This window comes from Panthera tigris, chromosome B1 (assembly GCF_018350195.1).
Source record: "Panthera tigris isolate Pti1 chromosome B1, P.tigris_Pti1_mat1.1, whole genome shotgun sequence".
NCBI lineage: Eukaryota > Metazoa > Chordata > Mammalia > Carnivora > Felidae > Panthera > Panthera tigris.
The window spans coordinates 198,861,363-198,879,214 of NC_056663.1; the positions used below are offsets into that span (position 1 = coordinate 198,861,363).

General features: G+C 53.9%; 2 protein-coding genes across 4 annotated transcripts in view; one reads left to right on the forward strand and one right to left on the reverse strand.

Annotated features, from left to right (window-relative positions):
- Window positions 1-2,985, reverse strand: part of EVC2 (EvC ciliary complex subunit 2) — a 135,828-nt gene extending 132,843 nt beyond the window's left edge. Inside the window, exon 1 of the mRNA XM_042984798.1 lies at window positions 2,785-2,985. Coding sequence (XP_042840732.1) covers window positions 2,785-2,985 — 201 coding nt within the window. The remainder of the gene's footprint in view (window positions 1-2,784) is intronic.
- Window positions 2,986-5,432: 2,447 nt separating this feature from the next.
- EVC (EvC ciliary complex subunit 1) overlaps window positions 5,433-17,852 on the forward strand; it is a 73,692-nt gene continuing 61,272 nt past the window's right edge. For 2 of the 3 annotated variants that reach the window (XM_042984966.1, XM_042984967.1), the window contains exons 1-2: window positions 5,433-5,606; window positions 11,771-11,893. In XM_042984966.1, coding sequence (XP_042840900.1) covers window positions 5,433-5,606; window positions 11,771-11,893 — 297 coding nt within the window. Of the gene's footprint in view, window positions 5,607-11,770; window positions 11,894-15,949; window positions 16,317-17,852 lie in introns of those variants that run through there. The other variant, XM_042984968.1, reaches the window with a different exon arrangement.

Genomic DNA, 17,852 nt, shown 5'->3' on the forward strand with positions numbered 1-17,852 from the left:
AGTCTTGGTTGCCTTCCTGTCACACCAGCCACACCTTCTCATCTCCTTTGCTGGATCCCTCCTTCTTCCTGCCTAGCCACCCGCTCCAGGGTGCTGCCTTAAGGCCTCCCTCTTCCCAATCCCCGCTTCCCCCCAAGGTGAGCTCAGCCATTTCTCAGCTGACCACTGCCCGGCGTCACCAGTTCGGATCCCTCCCCCAAGTCCAGACTTGCCCATCTAACACTCCACTGTATGCCCACCTCAGAGGCAAACTGAACTCGGCAAGACCAGAACCGAATTCCTAACGTAGCCAATGGTATCTCTATTCTTCCACGTGGTCAGGCCGAAATCCTTGGCCTCATCCTTGACTCCTCTGTCTCTCTCTCTCTCTCTCTCTCTCTCTCTCAATCCACAGCCACTGGCTCCACCTTCGAAATACATCAGAAACCCCTGTTTCTAACCACCCTGGTCCAGCATCCCTCCACCTTGGCCTGGTCTCCCAGTCACCTCCACTCTTGCTCTCACTTCCGCTCTCGGTCCTCTATCCTCTCCCTTGCCCCCAGGACGGGGGGGGGGGGGGGGGGGGGGGGAAGGGGGGCGGGGAGGCGGGAGTTCTTTAGAAAGATGAGCCACAGCGTGTCACTTTCCAGCTCAACACTCACCTGCCTTCCACCTTGCTTAGAATCACAGCCGGGATCCTGAGCATAAGCCACGGGACCTTTCCTGATCTGCCACTCCTCACCCTTCTGACCTCATCACCTCCGTACCTCCCCCCCCCGCCCTCGCTCTGTCGACCCCCCTGCCTCCTTGTTGGTCCTGGGCCACACCAGGTACACCCCACCTCTGGACTCTGGCGTGGCACTCCAGAAGGCTCTTCTCCTGGACATGGCCTTGCCCTCCCTCATTCCACCCAGGGCTCCGCTCACCTGCCACCTCCTCAAAGCGCCCACCCTGACCACTCGACTAGACAGCACTCACTGCTGTCTTTCCCAGCCCACTCTGCCCACTGTATTTTTCTCTGCAGCCTAAACCACTGCCTGGCACCACTGCTGAGGCCTTGTCCTGCCCCAGGAATGCAGACTTCCTAAGAGGAGAGACTGCTTGTTCTCTTATATCCCAAACAGGGCCTGGCACCTAGAAACTTGTCCGTAAACACCAGAAGTGAACGGCTAACTCAGAAGCGTCTGTCCACTCAACCCTTCAAGGCCTTCTCTCCTTCCAACGAACTTTCGACAGAACTTTCCGCCATGGTGAGAATGTTCTATAGTCCGTGCCTCTAGCACACATGGCCATTAAGCACTTGAAATGTTTATGTTTAAATAACCACACGTGGCTAGTGGCTCCCGTGCTGGACAGAGCATTACTTAGGCCATCTGGGAAATGGTTGTAACCGCCTCTCAGTTTATCCTTTGCAGGAAGGGACAGATAATAAGATAACACTAAGCATTTATCTTCAGGTTTTCAAAGCACTTTCTTGTGGAGCCTAGCAACAAGTGTCCAAAAGAATGTTCCGGCATTGGTTTCTCAGAGCAAGTGCGGAGCAGGCCAGGTGGGGGGGCTCGGAACACGGGGACCAGGGTGAGAGCACGGCACGGGCCTGGGGGGATGGGTGGCTCCCCGGCCGGATTTTGTCCTCTGCAAAATGGGCCAGACACGTCCCACCTCACGGGACAGGAGTACATGAAAGGACCCTGTGAAATGTTGCCATGGGGACTTTTCAAAAGCTCAGTAAATCAACGGTGTTATTACTTCGTCTTCTCTAGTGAATATCTAATAATAGAAAATGAACAGAATCTCCTTGAAGGGCCCTAAACACCTGTGGCACGTGTAGCAAGCACCTTGGGGCCTGCAGGCATTGAACCCAACAGGACCAGGGAAGCCAGACCCTGGGGGAGGATGGGGAGGACCCCAAGGCCTGAGGGGAGAGGCCACTGAAAAGGGCAGTTCTGGGAACAGAAGCCTAACTCTCCCAGGGATTGGTGGGAGGGGGGTGTGGGCTGGGGAGGAAAGTGGTCGTAAGTATATCGCACACCACAGACAGATCCCCCATCCTGGACGTCAGCCATCTGGGGGAAATGAGTGGGAGAGAGCACAAATTAGGGGGTGGGGGAGACTCAGAAGAAACAGTCACCAAAGGCCGGAGGCTAAGTAGTGGGGACTGAAGCTAAGGGCTGGAGCGGAGTGCAGAAAGTCCAGTGGATTGGGTAAGGGGGGGCAGGACGCAGAACTGATGGCCACTTTTGGAGGCAGGGGAAAGGGGAATCTAGGGAGAGAGCCAGGGCTCTGTGCCTTCCCAGGTTGGTGGCCACAGTGGGAGGGGAAGGTGGGAAGTGGGTAAATTCAGCAACCAAGACGGTCAATGAAACTCCAGCCAGGAATCCCAACTGGGCTTCTAACAGCCGCTGCCCTCCAGGCGTGCTCCCCTCTGCGGACGCTGCACCCAAGTGAACTCGCCTACCTCGGCACCCACCCGCGGGGTGGTCGCTGCAAAGGCTCACAGACCAGGAATCGGGAGGCACAGGAAGTGAAGCGACTTTGCCCAGGTCACAGGGCTTTTAGGCTTCGGAGCGAGATTCGACCCAGGCGGCCGGCAAAGCCTAAGCCCGCAGACACCGCGCGCGCTGCTCCTTTCCTGGGACTTCGCGGGTCTGAGCGCGATACACTAGAAACACCGGAAGCGTCCTACTCGGAGCTTGCCCTCCCTCCGATAGTCTCCCCAACTCGAAGGGGCCTCCCCGCCGCCGGTGTAGACGAAGCCCGGCCCGGCCTGAGTCCGACCGGAGACGGGGGAAGCACCCTCCTTACCTGCGCAGTCCGCTCGGGCCCCGCCCCGGGAGCTGCGGGGAGACCCGGGGGACGCTGCCGTCCGAGGGGGCGCCCGAGGGGACCCGGGCCCGCGGGGAGCCGGCCTCGGCCTCCGGGCCCAGCGGGCAGCGCCAGGGCTGCGGCCAGGAGGCCCCCGGCCAGCACCCACGTGGCGCTCCCCGCGACGCCCGCCGCGCCCATCGCCCCTCCGGAGCGGCGACCCCAAGGTGGCGGGCGCGGCTGAGTCGCCGGAGCTTCCGGACCCCAGGCCCGCCCCGCCGCCGAGCATGCTCAGTTCGAGCCGCCGCGGAAAGTTTTCTGGAACACGCTCGGGCATCTGGGACTGGGCGGGCTGGGAGGAGGCTGGGTGGGGGACGGGCGTGGGGCGGAGGGCGGGAGCGAGCCTGGGGCCACACTTGGGTTTGCTCGCGCCACGCCTGGGAGCTCCTCTCTACCCAAATCAGATCCGGATCGGGTCACTCGTCTTCTCCCAAAGATTTCAGAGGCTCCAAGTGCCCCTCCACTGATGCCTCCCGGTTCTCAGCTCAGACCCATCTCCTCCAGGGAGCCTTCCGTGACACACGCACACACCGGGCTGCCCCCAAAGCCTGCTCCAGACCCACCAGCCCCTTATCAGAGAACGGAGAAGCATCTAGAGAGGCAGATAGCCCTGTGTCCTGGAGAGCCCTGAGGGGACAGGACAAGATAAAGAGGGGCTGGGAGGGAGACTCGGGGATCAGGAACCAGAGGGAAAGGCTACTCTCACTTTCTATTGGATTTAGTTCAGCCCCATTGGGCTCATATTTCCTGAACCCTTACTGTGGATTAGCCCCTGGACCTGCCTAGGTATCTATCAGTTTCCAGGGCAGACAGTTAGTTACCCAGCCACTGTGGGGAACGGGAGAGAGGGGATTTGGTGCCTGGAGCCAGGAGGCAGCCGGTGAAGAAACTCCTTGAACTGTCCAAGGGGGTATGGTTGTAGAGAAGGAAGGGGCCACAGATATCGGGAGAGAGCCAGGTAGAGTAGTCTCTCTGCTTCCTCTTGCTTTCCCTGAGTCCTCAGTGACCTGCTTCTTGGGGAGAAGTTTCCTATCCTGCAGTCTGTCGAGCAGCCTCAGGCCAGTAAGACTGGCACCTGTCCGTTCCTTCTCCCCCAACCCCTCCAAGGACAGGCCCTCCCTGACTCGACACAGACAAGGCAGTGGGGTTTGAGAGTCTGAAAATGTATTAGCCAGGCTCCCCACAAGAGGTACCACTGCCCTAGGGGGTAGGGGGTATCTGGCAGGATGCCAGGAGTGAGCCAAGGCCGAAGGCTAGATGCCAGCATATTGCTGAAGCATCCGTTCTATTTGACATGAGTAATTTACAGGGTGGTTTTAAGAGCCAAACAACTTTACAATAAAGTAAAACGCAAAGAACACTGCATTTAAAAAATAAGTTCTTAATGTCCGAAGAAACAGCCAGCATAAAAAGCAAGAACTTCAGGTTGTTGCCCCATACACGTTCCCAGAAGCCTTGGAGATGCTTCTAAGGAAACATTTAAGTAGTGGAGAGTGCGAGCTCTGAAGCCAGCCAGATACGGCTGTTAATGTATGTCTCATTTCCTAGTTGCGAGACCTGCAATGAGCAACTCTTCCTCTCTGGGTGTCCATTTATTGTATAAAAAATAAATCCGGGTAATAGTTCCCACCTTGCCCACCTGGAAGGTTCATGAGGTAATGCGTCCCCAAGACAAGAGCTCCTCAGTAAATGTTTGCTCAAGCAAAGAACAGATGGTGAATTCCTCGAGTTGTTTATCTCCCCGCACAGCCGTGAGATATCCGGTGTCTGGACCTCGTCTGGTCCCTTGCGGGCCTGGGGCTGGTTCCATCAGCAGGTTCTCTGTGAAGGCTGAGCGAATGAATGACCACGCAGTGTCTCGTTCCTAGTGCGGGCTGGGTGTAACAATCTTGTCTCTACACATTATCATAGAGGAAACTATTGACTATCCATAGAAGGGGATTAAAACAGGAGCCTTCAGGCTAACAAGTTCAGAGGCAGTGGCGGACTGTGTGGTCCACAGACGGCCGACCGGTCCGGGTGAGGAGCGGGACTGGAGTCGGACTCTCACTAGGTCACTTAGCCGTCGTGACCCTGAGCTTCCTCGTCTGGAGAGTAGGCGGAGAATAAGTACCCATCCCGGAGGGCTGTTGAGAAAGTTACTGACATCAACAGGCTGAATGCTTAGCCCATCTTACACGCTCGAGAAACTTAACCGAGCAACACCCTCCTCCGTGGCTGGGGGACCCCCCTCCCCACCTCCTTCGTTCCCGGGAAGCCAAGAGGCCCCGGGGACTCCCCTGGCCGAGCCGCGCGCCTCGCTCCAGGCATGCTCAGTGCGAGGGCAGGCCGGGCGGGGGGCGGCTCCAACTTTTGGGCGGACCACCCAGGCTCCTCCCTCCGGCCGGGCCGCGCCGGGAAGGGGGACCGGAGCCGGAGGCTGGAGAGCGCGCAGGCCGGAGGAGTCGGTGGAGCGCGCCGCGCCCCTGCCCGCCCGGCCCCCGAGTTCGCTTGTCGCCGAGCTGGCGGGGACGGTGCCCCGGGCGGCGGGCCGAGGCGGCGCGCGGCGGCGGGGGCGATGCGGCCCGCCCGCCGCCTGAGCGCCCCCGATGGCCCGCGGCGCGGCGGCCTGCGGGAGCGACGCGCGGCTGCCGCTGGGCCGGGACGCGGTGCGGCCGGCGCCCGCGCTGCTGGCCCCCGCCGTGCTGCTGGGCGCCGCGCTCGGCCTCGGCCTCGGCCTCTGGCTCGGCTGCCGCGCAGCCCGCCCGCGCCCACGGCACCAGGTGGGTAGGTTGGCGGGACGCGCGGGTGTGGGACGCGCGCGGCGCGGGCCTCCTGCGCCCCTTGCGCACTCGAGCGAGATCGCGGGCAACGCGCGCACCTGGTCCTGCCCCGGCTTCCCCTCTGCCCTGGGAAGGGGGCTGGAGATCCATTCCAGAGTGGGGGAGGGGAGGGCGGCGGTGGAGTGACAGGAGGGCACCGCCCTGGGGCCCCCAGAAGTGGCTGCTCCGTCCGACTCCGCCGTGCGTTCACAGACGGCCGCTAAAGTGCTCTGGGCCTCAGTCTCCACATCTGTGGCACCACGGGTTTGGATTCGCAGCTGGCCGAGGGGCCCGGCTGAGCACGGTGGACGGGGTGGGGTGGGGGGGCTGCGATCCCTACCCATCCTTTCTGCTTCCTGTTGGGTGAGTGACCCAACTAGCCTCTGTAGACCCAGCTGCCACCCTGGTATGCGTTCATGCATTCATTCATTCACTCATTCATCCCTACAAAGTTTGATGAGCGCCTTCTGGCAGCCACTGTCCTGAGGGGCTGAGACGCCACATTCCCGTGCAGGGTAGACCCCGCCCTTGCTGCTGGAGGTTCACAGCCTCCAGAAAAAGGCTGCAAGTAAACATTTGATTGTAACACAACCTGCTGAGCTCCATGATGGGAAACCATACTGCTACCACCTGCTGACTGCTGACTGTGTGCCGGGCCCTGAGCCGGATCGTCTACCTGAATTATCTCATTGAATCCCCAAAACAGCTTTGTGAGTTTGTTCGGTCAGTGACCCCACTGTGCGTTTGAGGACACTGAGGCACAGAGAGGTGAAGTGACTTGCCAAAGTGACAGATGCGTGTCTAAGCCCAAAGTCACTGTACTCTCCATGAGAGGCAGTGGTCACAGGCTAGATGCACGAAGGGGATTTGTGGGGGCTTCGCGTGACCTTTGTTGCGGGATGGGGTGTCATGCGGAGGGGTCTGGCATACAGCAAGGCGTTCATTCGATCAGGAGTGACGTGATCACTGTCTTGGGTCCTTGCAGCTTTGACCTCTTTGAAGGATAAAATCTGGTAGGATCTGAGTTGAGGTGTGTGGTCTTGTTGCCTGAGTTCCTGGCCCATTGGAGAAGAAGACAAGCCCAGCAGGTGGAAATGCGGGCTCTTTCATATTGCCCCTGGACTTCAGGGGAGCGTTTTTGCTGGAAAGGAGTGATAAAGGCTGAAAGTAAAATGTGTTGAATGCTTATGGGCAAGGTTGAGGTTGTCACATCCCACTGGTGATTAAGGGACACTGAGAGACCTCGGCTTCTTGTGTGAAGAGAGAGGTTACACGTACAGAGCCTTTGCTGGGTGACCTGTTCCGAGCCAAGCGCTTGTGGGATTTGGGTTCTATGTTCTCGCTCCAGACCTCTGAGTGGGGGAACTGTCATTATCCTCACATGCCAGGTTAGGAAATCGAGGCTCCACAACGTTGTTCTCGGTCCAGGGCCACATGGCGAATAAACAGGGGGGCTGGATTTCAACCCCAGTCTGTCTGAACACCTAAATCAGAGCCGAAAGCTCTGAAGGCCATCTGCTACTTGGTGCGGTAACGGTCAGTCTCTGTCTTGGTCTGTCCGGGCTGCAGTAACAAAATACCATACGCTGTGTAGCTTACAAACCACAGAAACCTATTTCTGACAGTTCTGGAGGCTGGAAGTCCCAGATCAGGGGCCAGCACGGCTGGGTTCTTGGTGAGCACCTCTTCCAGGTTGCAGACTGCTGACTTCTCACTGTCCTCAGAGAGTACAAGGGTCGGGGACTCCCCGGGACTCTTTTGTAAAAGCACTCCTCCCTTTCGGGAAGACTGGACCCTCCGGAACCAATCACCTCCCAAAGGTCCCACCTCCAAATGCCATCACCTTGTGAGTTGGGGTTTCAGCCTGTGAGTGGGGGGTGGGGCGCAAACCTTCACACCATAGCGGTGGCCCGGTGGCCCGTGTCACAGCTGAGGCTCACGGGGTTTGGGTTTGTGCAGCTGGCCGCTAAGGCCTGCATTCGTCCGGTTGAAGGTCTAATGGTGGCTCAGACTAGGGCAGTAGCCTTAGAGGGGGCTCTGGCTCCAGGGTAGGGCTGACGGGGTTTTCTGATGATTTGGATGGGACCTTAGGAACAGCCTTCTTTATTTTTTTGAAGTTTATTTATTTATTTTTGAGAGAGAGAGGGAGAGGATATGTGTGCATGGAGGGGGGGAGGTTTGGCAGAGAGAGAGGGAGAGAGAGAATCCCAAGCGGGCTCTGCTCTGCCATTGCAGAGCCTGACACGGGGCTCGAACTCACGAACTGGGAGATCGTGACCTGAGCTGAAATCAAGAGTCAGATGCTTAACCAACTGAGCCACCCAGGCGCCCCAGCAACAGCGTTCTACGTGGACTCCTTTTTTCCTCTTCTCTTCCCTACATCTCATTTTCTAAAATGCCCACGCAGCAATCTGACTGTCTGGGTTAAAAACCTCCAGTGACTGCTGGTCACCTACAGAAGATTATGTCCGATTTCCCAGCGTAAGGAAATGGAGTACAAGGTGATCACCTTCCCCGGGACATCCAGCCTCAACACAAGGTGCCCAGGCACCCACAGCATCCTGTTCTCCAGCCACCCAGTATCTCCTTGCTTCTCCACTTCTGCACACCCATTCTCTCTGCCTGCAGTGACCTTTCTCGGCTTTCCCTACTCTCTGACCTTTCCCACTGATCCTTCAGGAGGCAGAGAAAAGACCCCCTCAGGCTAGATGAGGTACTTCTTCCCTCCTGCGTGCTGGGTTCCCTGTTCTCCTCTGGTCCAGGTCACCCAGCTCATAATTTTACCTTGCACCACTTTCTTTCTGTTGTTTTCCTTTTCCTTTGTTTGTTCGTCGTATCTATTTCATCATCAAAACTTTTTATTTGCGTTGGCATTCTACCTGCTCATCAAGTGTCCACTTAACCCCGTCTCAGAAAGCAATGCGTCCAACTCTTTCAGCTGGTTTTAGGGTAATTTTCTTCCCCTTTCTAAAGAACTTGCTTCCCCGGCTCCTTCTTGCATTTTTGGCTTCAGGCATAGCGTTGACTTCACACTGCGGACCCCCGGACCCCCGGGAGGGTTCAGCTCTCTTTTCTTCTGTTTCATATGTACACCCACCCCAGCCGCCACCACCACCCTCCCTGTGTGGCTATTGGGTAATTTTGTTTCAATCAGTGTTCAGTGTTCCCTTTGTCAGGATTCTGGAAGCACTTTTTCACCGTGAGTCAAGGATCAGCTGCAATTGTGATTACTTTCCTTTTTCTCACTGCCTTTTGTTTTCGCTGAAATTAATAGTTACCCAGGTTTTTTTCCATTTGCTTCGATTCTCCTGCTCATTCATATAACACCGAACACCCCTCCTTTTATACACATTTCTTGTCGAGACACTTGAGGGCGTTAAGCATTTGATAGGTTTTATCTTCTTGCAAACACCGGGAAACTTCTCGCCTGCTCCCGTCTCAACCGGGTTGGCTCTCTGGACCACTGTGACTCATTTGGACCAAACCAGCAACAGCATTTCCTGGGAGCTTGTTAGAAATGCCAGTTCCTGGGCCCCATCCCAGACTCACTGATGAGAATCTCTGGAGGTGGGTAATCTCCACTTACATTTAAGGAGCCCTCCCAGGGACCGTTTTGTTTTTCAACATCAAGCAGCGGATACTCTAGGCTTTTGCTGTCACCAGTGGGACCTCTCCGGCCATCACCCTGGAACGTCTTCACCTCCCTGGAGTTACATCCTCTTCCAGGGATCTCCTGCACTGTCTTCCTGGGCTAATCTCCTCACGTGGGTAGAGCATGAACTCCTGGATCTTCCTGCGAGAGAGATGGAGGGAGGTGCTTTTGAGAACTTCTGTGTCTGGAAGTATCTGTGTCCTTCTGTCTTTACACTTAGCTTGGTGAGAGCAGTTAGGTTGTGGACGCCAGGCTGGGAATAACCCCCCCTCCCCCGCCAACCCGGGAATCTTGAAGGCATTTTTTTCCCCATTGCCTTCCAACTGCCATTGTTGATGTGGAGACATGGGATTTTGTTCTGATCGCTGATAACTTTGTTTTGTTCCCCTAGAGAATCTGGAAGGAAGTATCTTTGCTCCCAGCTTAGAAGAGGCACCAGGATGGATGTTGTTGACAATCAATAGATTCCCCTCCCTCCTACTGTGTATTCAGGAGGCCTTATGATGTGGAAACTCACTCTCTTTGATGATTCTTTTCCTTTTTTTTTAAATTTAATTAAATTTTAATTAAATTAAATTTTAATTTAATTTTCAAGAGTTCTTTTTTGTCCTCAGAATGCTCCGTGTTTTTACTGCCCTGTTCTTGTTTAGTGCAAGTAACATCTTCTCTTGGCTCCCTGAGGATATTATAGTTGCTTGATTCATTTGAAGTTTTCTTTTTGCCCACACAGCATCTATGTTTGGTTCACTTTTTCTTTTGGTTTGTTTGGGGTTTCTCTTTCATTTAGAGTTTGTCCTCAAGTGGCTGGCGATCCTTGGCTTCCTGGTTGTTTTTCACTGGGGAGCAAAATAATGATGCCCCCGTGTGGAGTGGGTGAGGTTTATCTCCTGCAGTCGCTACCATAGGATGATCTGATTAGGTGCTTGCCTGTGGAACCCTTGTATTGGTCAGCCGTAACTGCCAAACAAACAATCCCTGAGTCCTTGGCTTCATCATTTACACCTCTCTACCACACCCCACGCTGGTGCAGCCACAGGGCTTCTTTGGACACGCTCCTGCCACAGGGCCTTTGCACTTGCGGTGTCCTCTCCTGGAAAGCTTTTCCTGAGCTATCTGAATAGCTGGCTCTCTCACTAAAAGCTTTTTCTCAAATGCCACCTTGGCCAAGAGGCCTTCCCCTCCTATTGCTCTCCATCCTCCTGTCCTACGTCATTTTTCTCTGTACCACTTACCACCCCTACTCTCTACGTATTTATTTATGTCACCCTGTCACTGGAATGTAAGCTCCATGAAGGCAGGGGCTTTGTTTACTTCCTTCATTACTCCATTCCCAGTGACTAGAATAAGCCTGAGGCTTAGTGATGCTTCGTAGCAGTTGCCGACTAATTCAATGACCAACGGGCGATATTTCTTCAAGGCAAAGATTATATCCATGAGCAGCCCCAAGAGGGGCTTGATACGTGTCTCTGGCGTGATGGGATTTTAAATACGGTTGATAATCATGACCTATGAGATCACTGCAAAGCCAGAATTAGCAAAGACTCCATCATTGCTCCCAGGGGAGACACAGGGCTGGGTTCCTGGAAGACTCCGGCCACAGCATCTTCATTAACCAGCCAATACGTAACTTTGTCTTATGTGTGTTTCTATTTAGCACATATTGTTGATGCATTAACATTGAACTCACGGCCAACAGCACTATCGCTCATGCCTGAACGAAGCTTATCCAACACGTGCATTTTCTCCGTGAGGCACACGCCAGCTTTCTTGCCCGTGGGAACACCGGACCACACTCCAGCACTACACTTAGGGGTTATTTTAAACAACTACATTAGCAACAGAAAGCACGGATGTGTGAGAGGAGAATGGCATTAAGAACAAAAGGGGCCACCTGTTTGCAGTAGGAGACCCTGACAATGTAGTCAGGCAGCTCAAATTCTCTCCACCCTGCACCTGCCCAGGAGTGACCCCCAAAAGCACCACAAGTGTTGATTTGGGGGGGGTTACAAATAATGTCAGCAAGTAAGCAAATTTACAAATACAGAACCTTTCCCATAATGAGGATCAGCCGTGGTTCCCAATACAAACCATTCTATACTGTACCGTTACCTGAAATATTTTCTTAAACGCATCCAGTGGCATTATGGGGGTTAGCAGGAAAATTAATATTGATGGGCTGTTTCCCGCAGTAAGCTGTTACCCCAAGGAGCTCACAGGCTGCCAGGGGCCACCAACCCAGAAGAACAATGGAGTGACTTTTGATCCAGTGGGGATGGGACAGTCGTGAAGGCTGTGTGGCTGACCCGACCCCGGGCGGGGGCAGGAGGCAGGAGGCAGGGCGCTACGCACAGAGGGGCCAGGCAGAGGCACGGGGATGTGCACACGTTGGGTGAGGAGGTGACGGCTCGAGGTATGGGGGCACCAGGCTGACCGGCTTCCCTGTGTTCTCCCCACCCCCACCTTTGGATTTTAGAAAGACGATGCTCAGAGTCTGCTCAAGAATTTGGAGTCTAACGTACAGGACCCCTCGGAAACCGGCTCCCCGTCCGGGAGGAGGAAGAGACACGCACAGACATCGAAGGAGGAGGCTGTGGACGTAAGCCGCGTGTTTGGGTTTGTTTGCCGAGTCGTACGTTGGGTGTTGTGTGCCCTGCCTGGCAGCACAGATGTCATCCAGATGAGCCCCTGACAGATTTCCCAACAGGCTTCGTTCCTGCAGTATAATTTACATACAGCAAAGTGCACAAATTTTAAGTTTTCCACTTGTAGCCAACACCCCGATCTGGAACGTTCCGTCGCCCCAGAAAGCTCCCCCCTGCTCCTTTCTGGTTTACCTTCCCCCCATCTACCACCTTCCCTGCTCCTTCCAGAAGTGGCAGGTGTGTGATTCCCATCACCACTGTGGTCTCACTGTTCTAGAATCCTGTGCTTTCTTGTGCTGACAAGTGACTCAACACACTGCTCTCGAGGCTTTTACCGTATGGCGGCACTTATCAGTAATCCATCCCTTTTAATTTTTATTGAAAATTTTTTTTAATGTTTACTTCTTCCTGAGGCGGGGGAGGGGCAGAGAGAGAGGGAGACCCAGAACCCAAAGCAGGCTCCAGGCTCTGAGCTGTTAGCACAGAGCCCCACGCGGGGCTCGAACCCATGAACTGTGAGATTCTTGACCTGAGCCGAAGTTGGAGGCTTAACCGACTGAGCCCCCCAGGCTCCCCCAATCTATCCTTTTAATTGTTCAGTCCACTGTGGGGATATATCACCATGCGAGTTGTTTCCAGGGTTTGGCTCTTCTGAATGAGGCCTCTGTGAGTGTTTGTACGTAAGTTTGTTTCCATTTCGTTTTATTTCTTTTACGTGAATGTTAAGTAAATGTCCAGGAACTCGGGCTCTGGACCTCTTGATAGACATGTTGAAGGTGGATTCTCCCCGTTCCTTCCTCACTGGCCCCCACACTGCCCAGCCTGAGCTCGCCGTGGGGCATCATTTCATGCATGAGCTCTGTGGATAAGGAGGGCGTTTCTTCCAAAGGTGTGCTATTTCTAGACGCTTGCCGGTCCCCAGAAAATACTATGGATCCTGGCCATTTACCCTCAATTGCCCAAAGGTAAATATAGACATTTACACAGGTAGATAGGGAGAGAGAGAGAGAGGGAGAGGGAGGGATGGAGAACGTCCTGAGAAAAGGGGAAGACTGAACTGACATTTTTTTTTTAGCACCTACTGAATGTCAGGCATTTTCACATATGTCACTTTTGAATGATGGTGAGCACTCGTGTAGATTACCCCCAAGCACCTCTCTGAGCAGCCCCACGAGGCAGATCTATCTTCCCGAGGATTCTGGACACAGGCTTCCCTTACGCGGCCCGATGGATGGATTAGCTGCCCTCGCGGGGCTGCAGCGGGAGCGGGCCCCTGGCACATAGGTGCTGTGTGTCCGGCTCATGCTCCCTGCCTCTCTGTCCCCAGGCGCTTGATGTCCCCATGTGGCTGCACGTGCGTGTGTTGGTGCAGCTGTCTGTGTGTCCCTCTCTCTCGTGTCTCTCTGTCTGTCCGCATCTCCGTGTGTCTGTGTGTCTTTCCCTCACCCTCTGGCCCTCTGGCCCTATCATCCGTGTTATCAAAACCATGCTCCCAACAGTGGGAACATACGTGTGCACGAGAACGTGTGCACCGTGTTCATGACAAGGAACGAAATCCTAGTACCTGCTTCAACACGAATGGAGCCTGAAGATATGCTGACTGAAAGAAGCCAGTCACAAAAGACCACCTATCAGAGGATTCCATTCGTATAAAATGTTCGGAACAGGTACATTTACAGGGACAGAAAGGAGGTTGGTGGTTGCCTGGGGAGGAGGGTGTGGGAGGGAGAGAGGTGACAGCGAAAGGGTTTCTTTTGGAGACGGTAAAAGTGTTCCCCAATTGACTGTGGTCATGGCTGCGCATAGCTGTGAATATGCTAGAAATTGTTAAATTGCACGCTTTCTGTGGTTGAATTGCCTGGATACAACCCTGCTCACGCAGAGGGCAGCTTTGGAGATGATGAAAACACGACAGGCTTGGGGATCCAGGACCCCAGAGGCCGGCCCCAGTCCCGTCACCTGTTTGCTGTGTGGCATCGGACAAGAAACCTAACCTGTCTGATCACCTGTTAACTCTGCAAATATTCCGACTGCAGGACTGCAGCGATCACTCAGCGTTTGCAGGGGAGCCCAGTCCTTTTACCTCCCCGGAAGCCACACTCATTGTTTTTCCCAGTAACGCTTTACCTGTTAACTGTTTAGCTATGCCAGCCGATGTCCATTATCTAGCTAATAATTGCCAAGAGTTAAGTTAAAGATCTGCCTGTTCCAGTGACCGGCTTTGCCAAAATGCCCTGCCTTCTGCAGGCTGAGCTTGTCAAGGAATGCAGCCAGGACTGATTCGGACCGGGCGAGCTGAGCTCTAACGCCGATGTCCTGAAATGCACAGAAAACCCAAGGCATTTGTGGCCCAGGCCACTCCTGGCATGAACCTCATTTCGATAAATAGCTCACGTCGGTCAAAAACAAACCGAAAACTCCAGAAGGCTCTGAGGCATGCCATTGCCCAGGATGAAGAGAGCTGGGGCGATGGCTCCTTTGTGGTCGCATCCTCGCGCTCACTGAAAGAACACCTTGATGTTGGTGAGCGAGATGCCTTTTCTTTTCCTGCGATTACGCTTTCACTAATTTTCTGAATAATTGCATTGCTTCAGCTGGGGAAGTTTTACATTGTGAACTTGCACTACGACCAATTTTCTGTATAATTGTATCGCTGCTGTTGGGAAGGTCATCAGAATTTGGAGGGCATCTGAACTTAATAAGAAAAGCTGTAAAAAGAAACAAAACCAAAACCAGCAGAAGCCAGTTTTCTCCTGGATTCCATTTGCCAAGCCCTTTCGGGCCCTTCATCCTGACAAACATCGTGGCCGTCACGGGGTCGGTCCTCGGTGCTCGATGGGCTTGCATCCTGTGGGTGGATGGGGTGGAAACTGCAGGTGGATGGGGCGCATTCACAGGCTCCCCAGACGGCTCGGGAACGCCTCAGCTGGACTTGACGCTTTGATGCGCAGGCCCGGCTTCTGCTTCCCTGCGTCTCGGGTGGACCCCAGCCTATTCATCCTGTTCTTCTAATTATGTTTTTCACATTAAGTGCAATTTTTGTTGTCTGTCTCCCCTGCAGGGCAGCGACCACGCCCTTCCTCTCATTTTCCACCCTTTCCATGCTGTGCTTTCTCTTCGCCTCTGTTTGTAAGAAGTTTAGAAAAGCACAGTGGTGCCCTCCGCTTCCCCGGCTTTCTCTGAGCAGGCGAGTGTCCACTGGAAAGCAGCCCGGACCGGCTTCCCGGGCGTGCAGCCCGCGCAAACACACAGGGCCTGAGCTCAGTCGGGCCCTGCTTCTGCTCTCTGGACCCTGCTGTCCTGAAATTCTTAATCACTTTCTGATAAGATGCACAACCCCCCATTTTCACTTTGTATTGGACCCCGCAAATTATGTAACCTGTTCTGAAATCAGCCTTTTCAATCTTACGGTCCTCCTTTGCCTTTGTACCTGCACAGCTTCAAGCAGAGATGGGGACTGGATGCTGGGGGCCAGGGCAGGCTTTGCCCTCCTCCCTCGGATCACAGGGAAGCCAGGAAGGGTTTTAAGCCGGCAGTGAGGGGGATTCCAAGTTCAAAAGATCATTCAGTTGCCACGTAGAGAATGAATTGGAAGGTATTAACCTCTGAGCCTTGCTGCATGAAATAGGGATGATGGAAATAGTACAGATCTCCCCAAACTGGCTGACGTGTGATAATTAAATGATCAAGAAGGCATTAAGAGCCTAGCACATAGTAGGCACTCAGTGCATGGACGGGAACCAGTTATGAGGCTGTTGAAGCCCTTCGGGTAATTATGGTGGTGGCTGGGGCCAGGGCTGTGGGTCTGAGTGACATTTAGGAGTTTGAGTGTGGAATTTGTGGTTGATTTTACATGGCAGGTTGGGGTGTGGGAATAACAAAGTATCTCAGGATGTGGCCTGTGCTCCTGGAGGGTGGGGACACCAGCCCAGGGCTCTTCTCTACTGAACACCCACTTCCTTTTTAACCTCCTGGCTCTTACCCTCATTCTTTTTTGTATGACATTGAAGGAGGCAGAAAGGTGTCAGCCAAAGAGGAGGGAATCTGAGCTCAAATCCCGGTTCTGGCGTTTATCAGCTGTGTGACCTTGGGCTCACGGCTTAACTGCTCTGTGTCTCGTCTCCCCCATGAGAAATGAAGACAGTAGACTCAGCGGCGGGGCCCTTGGCGGTGGCACACGTGGGTGGTCTGCCCCATTCTCGTCATCTAAGTCTGTTTTTTGTGAGTCATGAAGCACAGGTGGAAATGACAAGGTCCAGCCCTCGCCATGTGGCTTCCACCCCCACCCTGCTCAGAAGGGCATCTCGGCGAAACCCGCTTGGGAGGCGTCCTGGGCCACACCGCTGTCGGGTGCTGTCCCAGTGCCCGCATCATGAGGTAGTGGTAAATCTTTCTGTATCCCCTGTGATAGGGTATCTTATCCCGAGGTAAAGTTGGCAACAAGAAATCATTGGTTATGGAGCTCTTTCTTCAGAAATTTTGGTTGAACAGCGTTGCAGTAGATGCGGGTGCAGTTTTCGCCCGGCAGGTCGAGATTTCTCGTGGTCTGGAGCGCCAGGCTCCTGATTCGGCTGCCTGCTCACCGTCATGCCCAGCAGGTGGTTTCCAAAACATTTATTCAGCACGCCCAGCAAAATGCAGGGGGTGGCTCCAGCAGAGGGAGATACAGAGAGGATGTGGGGAACCTTGAGCAGCCGGGAGTAAGTCTTTCCAGTTGCGGTCAGAGAAGGCTCCCCGGGGAGGCACCTCTTCCCCACCCTTGCTTCGCGGCTCTTCTGTCCCAGCAACTCTGCTGGGTGCTTTGTCTCACGGACCTAGGGGCACATACGGTACCTTGTTTTCTGTCTGGGAAGACTGAGGCTCAGAGAAGTGAAAAGACTTGCCCAACTGCTTTTCATTGAAGGCTCTGATCCAGAGGCTTGTGTGAATATTACCGTGTGTAAATGTTTACGCCCCTGGCAATGCTAAAACTACTCTGTTTTCTTTTCCACTAAAAGATGGTTCACAATTTTTAGGAACGCTCATAAATTTTTGTCATGTTATTTAAATACTTATTTCTTTCAAAGCTGAAGACTTGGAATTAAATAAGGAATGTGCTATATAACATCTACTCATCCACCCACCCATCCTTTCATCCATCCACCCATTTGTCTATATGTCCATCTATCCATCCAGCCACCTCTCTATCCACCTGTCAACCCATTCATCCATCCATCCATCATCCACCCACCCATTCATCCATCCGTCCATCCACCCACCCATTCATCCACCCACCCATTCATCCATCCGTCTATCCATCTATCCATCCATCCATCTATCCATCCATCATCCATCCATCCATCCATCATCCATCCATCCATCCATCTATCCATCCATCCATCATCCATCCATCATCCATCCATCCATCCATCCATCTATCCATCCATCCATCTATCCATCCATCATCCATCCATCCACCCACCCATCCGCTTTCCCATCCACCTTCCCATTCACCCATTCATCCATCCACCCATTTGTACATATGTCTATCCACCCATTCACCCACCTCTCTATCTACCTATCCATCCATCCATCCATCCATCTATCCATCCATCCATCCACCCATCCACCCACCTATCCCCTTTCCCATTCACCCATGCGTCCATCCACCCACTTGTCCATCTGTCCATCCATTCACCTATTCATTTACCCATCCATTCATCCATCTATCCATCATCCATCCACCCATCCATCCATCCATCCATCCATCTATCCATCCATCCATCCACCTACCCATCTACCTTCCCATTCACCCATTCATCCATCCACCCATTTGTCCATGTCTATCCATCCATTCACCCACCTCTCTACCTATCCACCCATTCATCCATCCATCCATCCATCTATCCATCTATCCATCCATCCATCCATCCA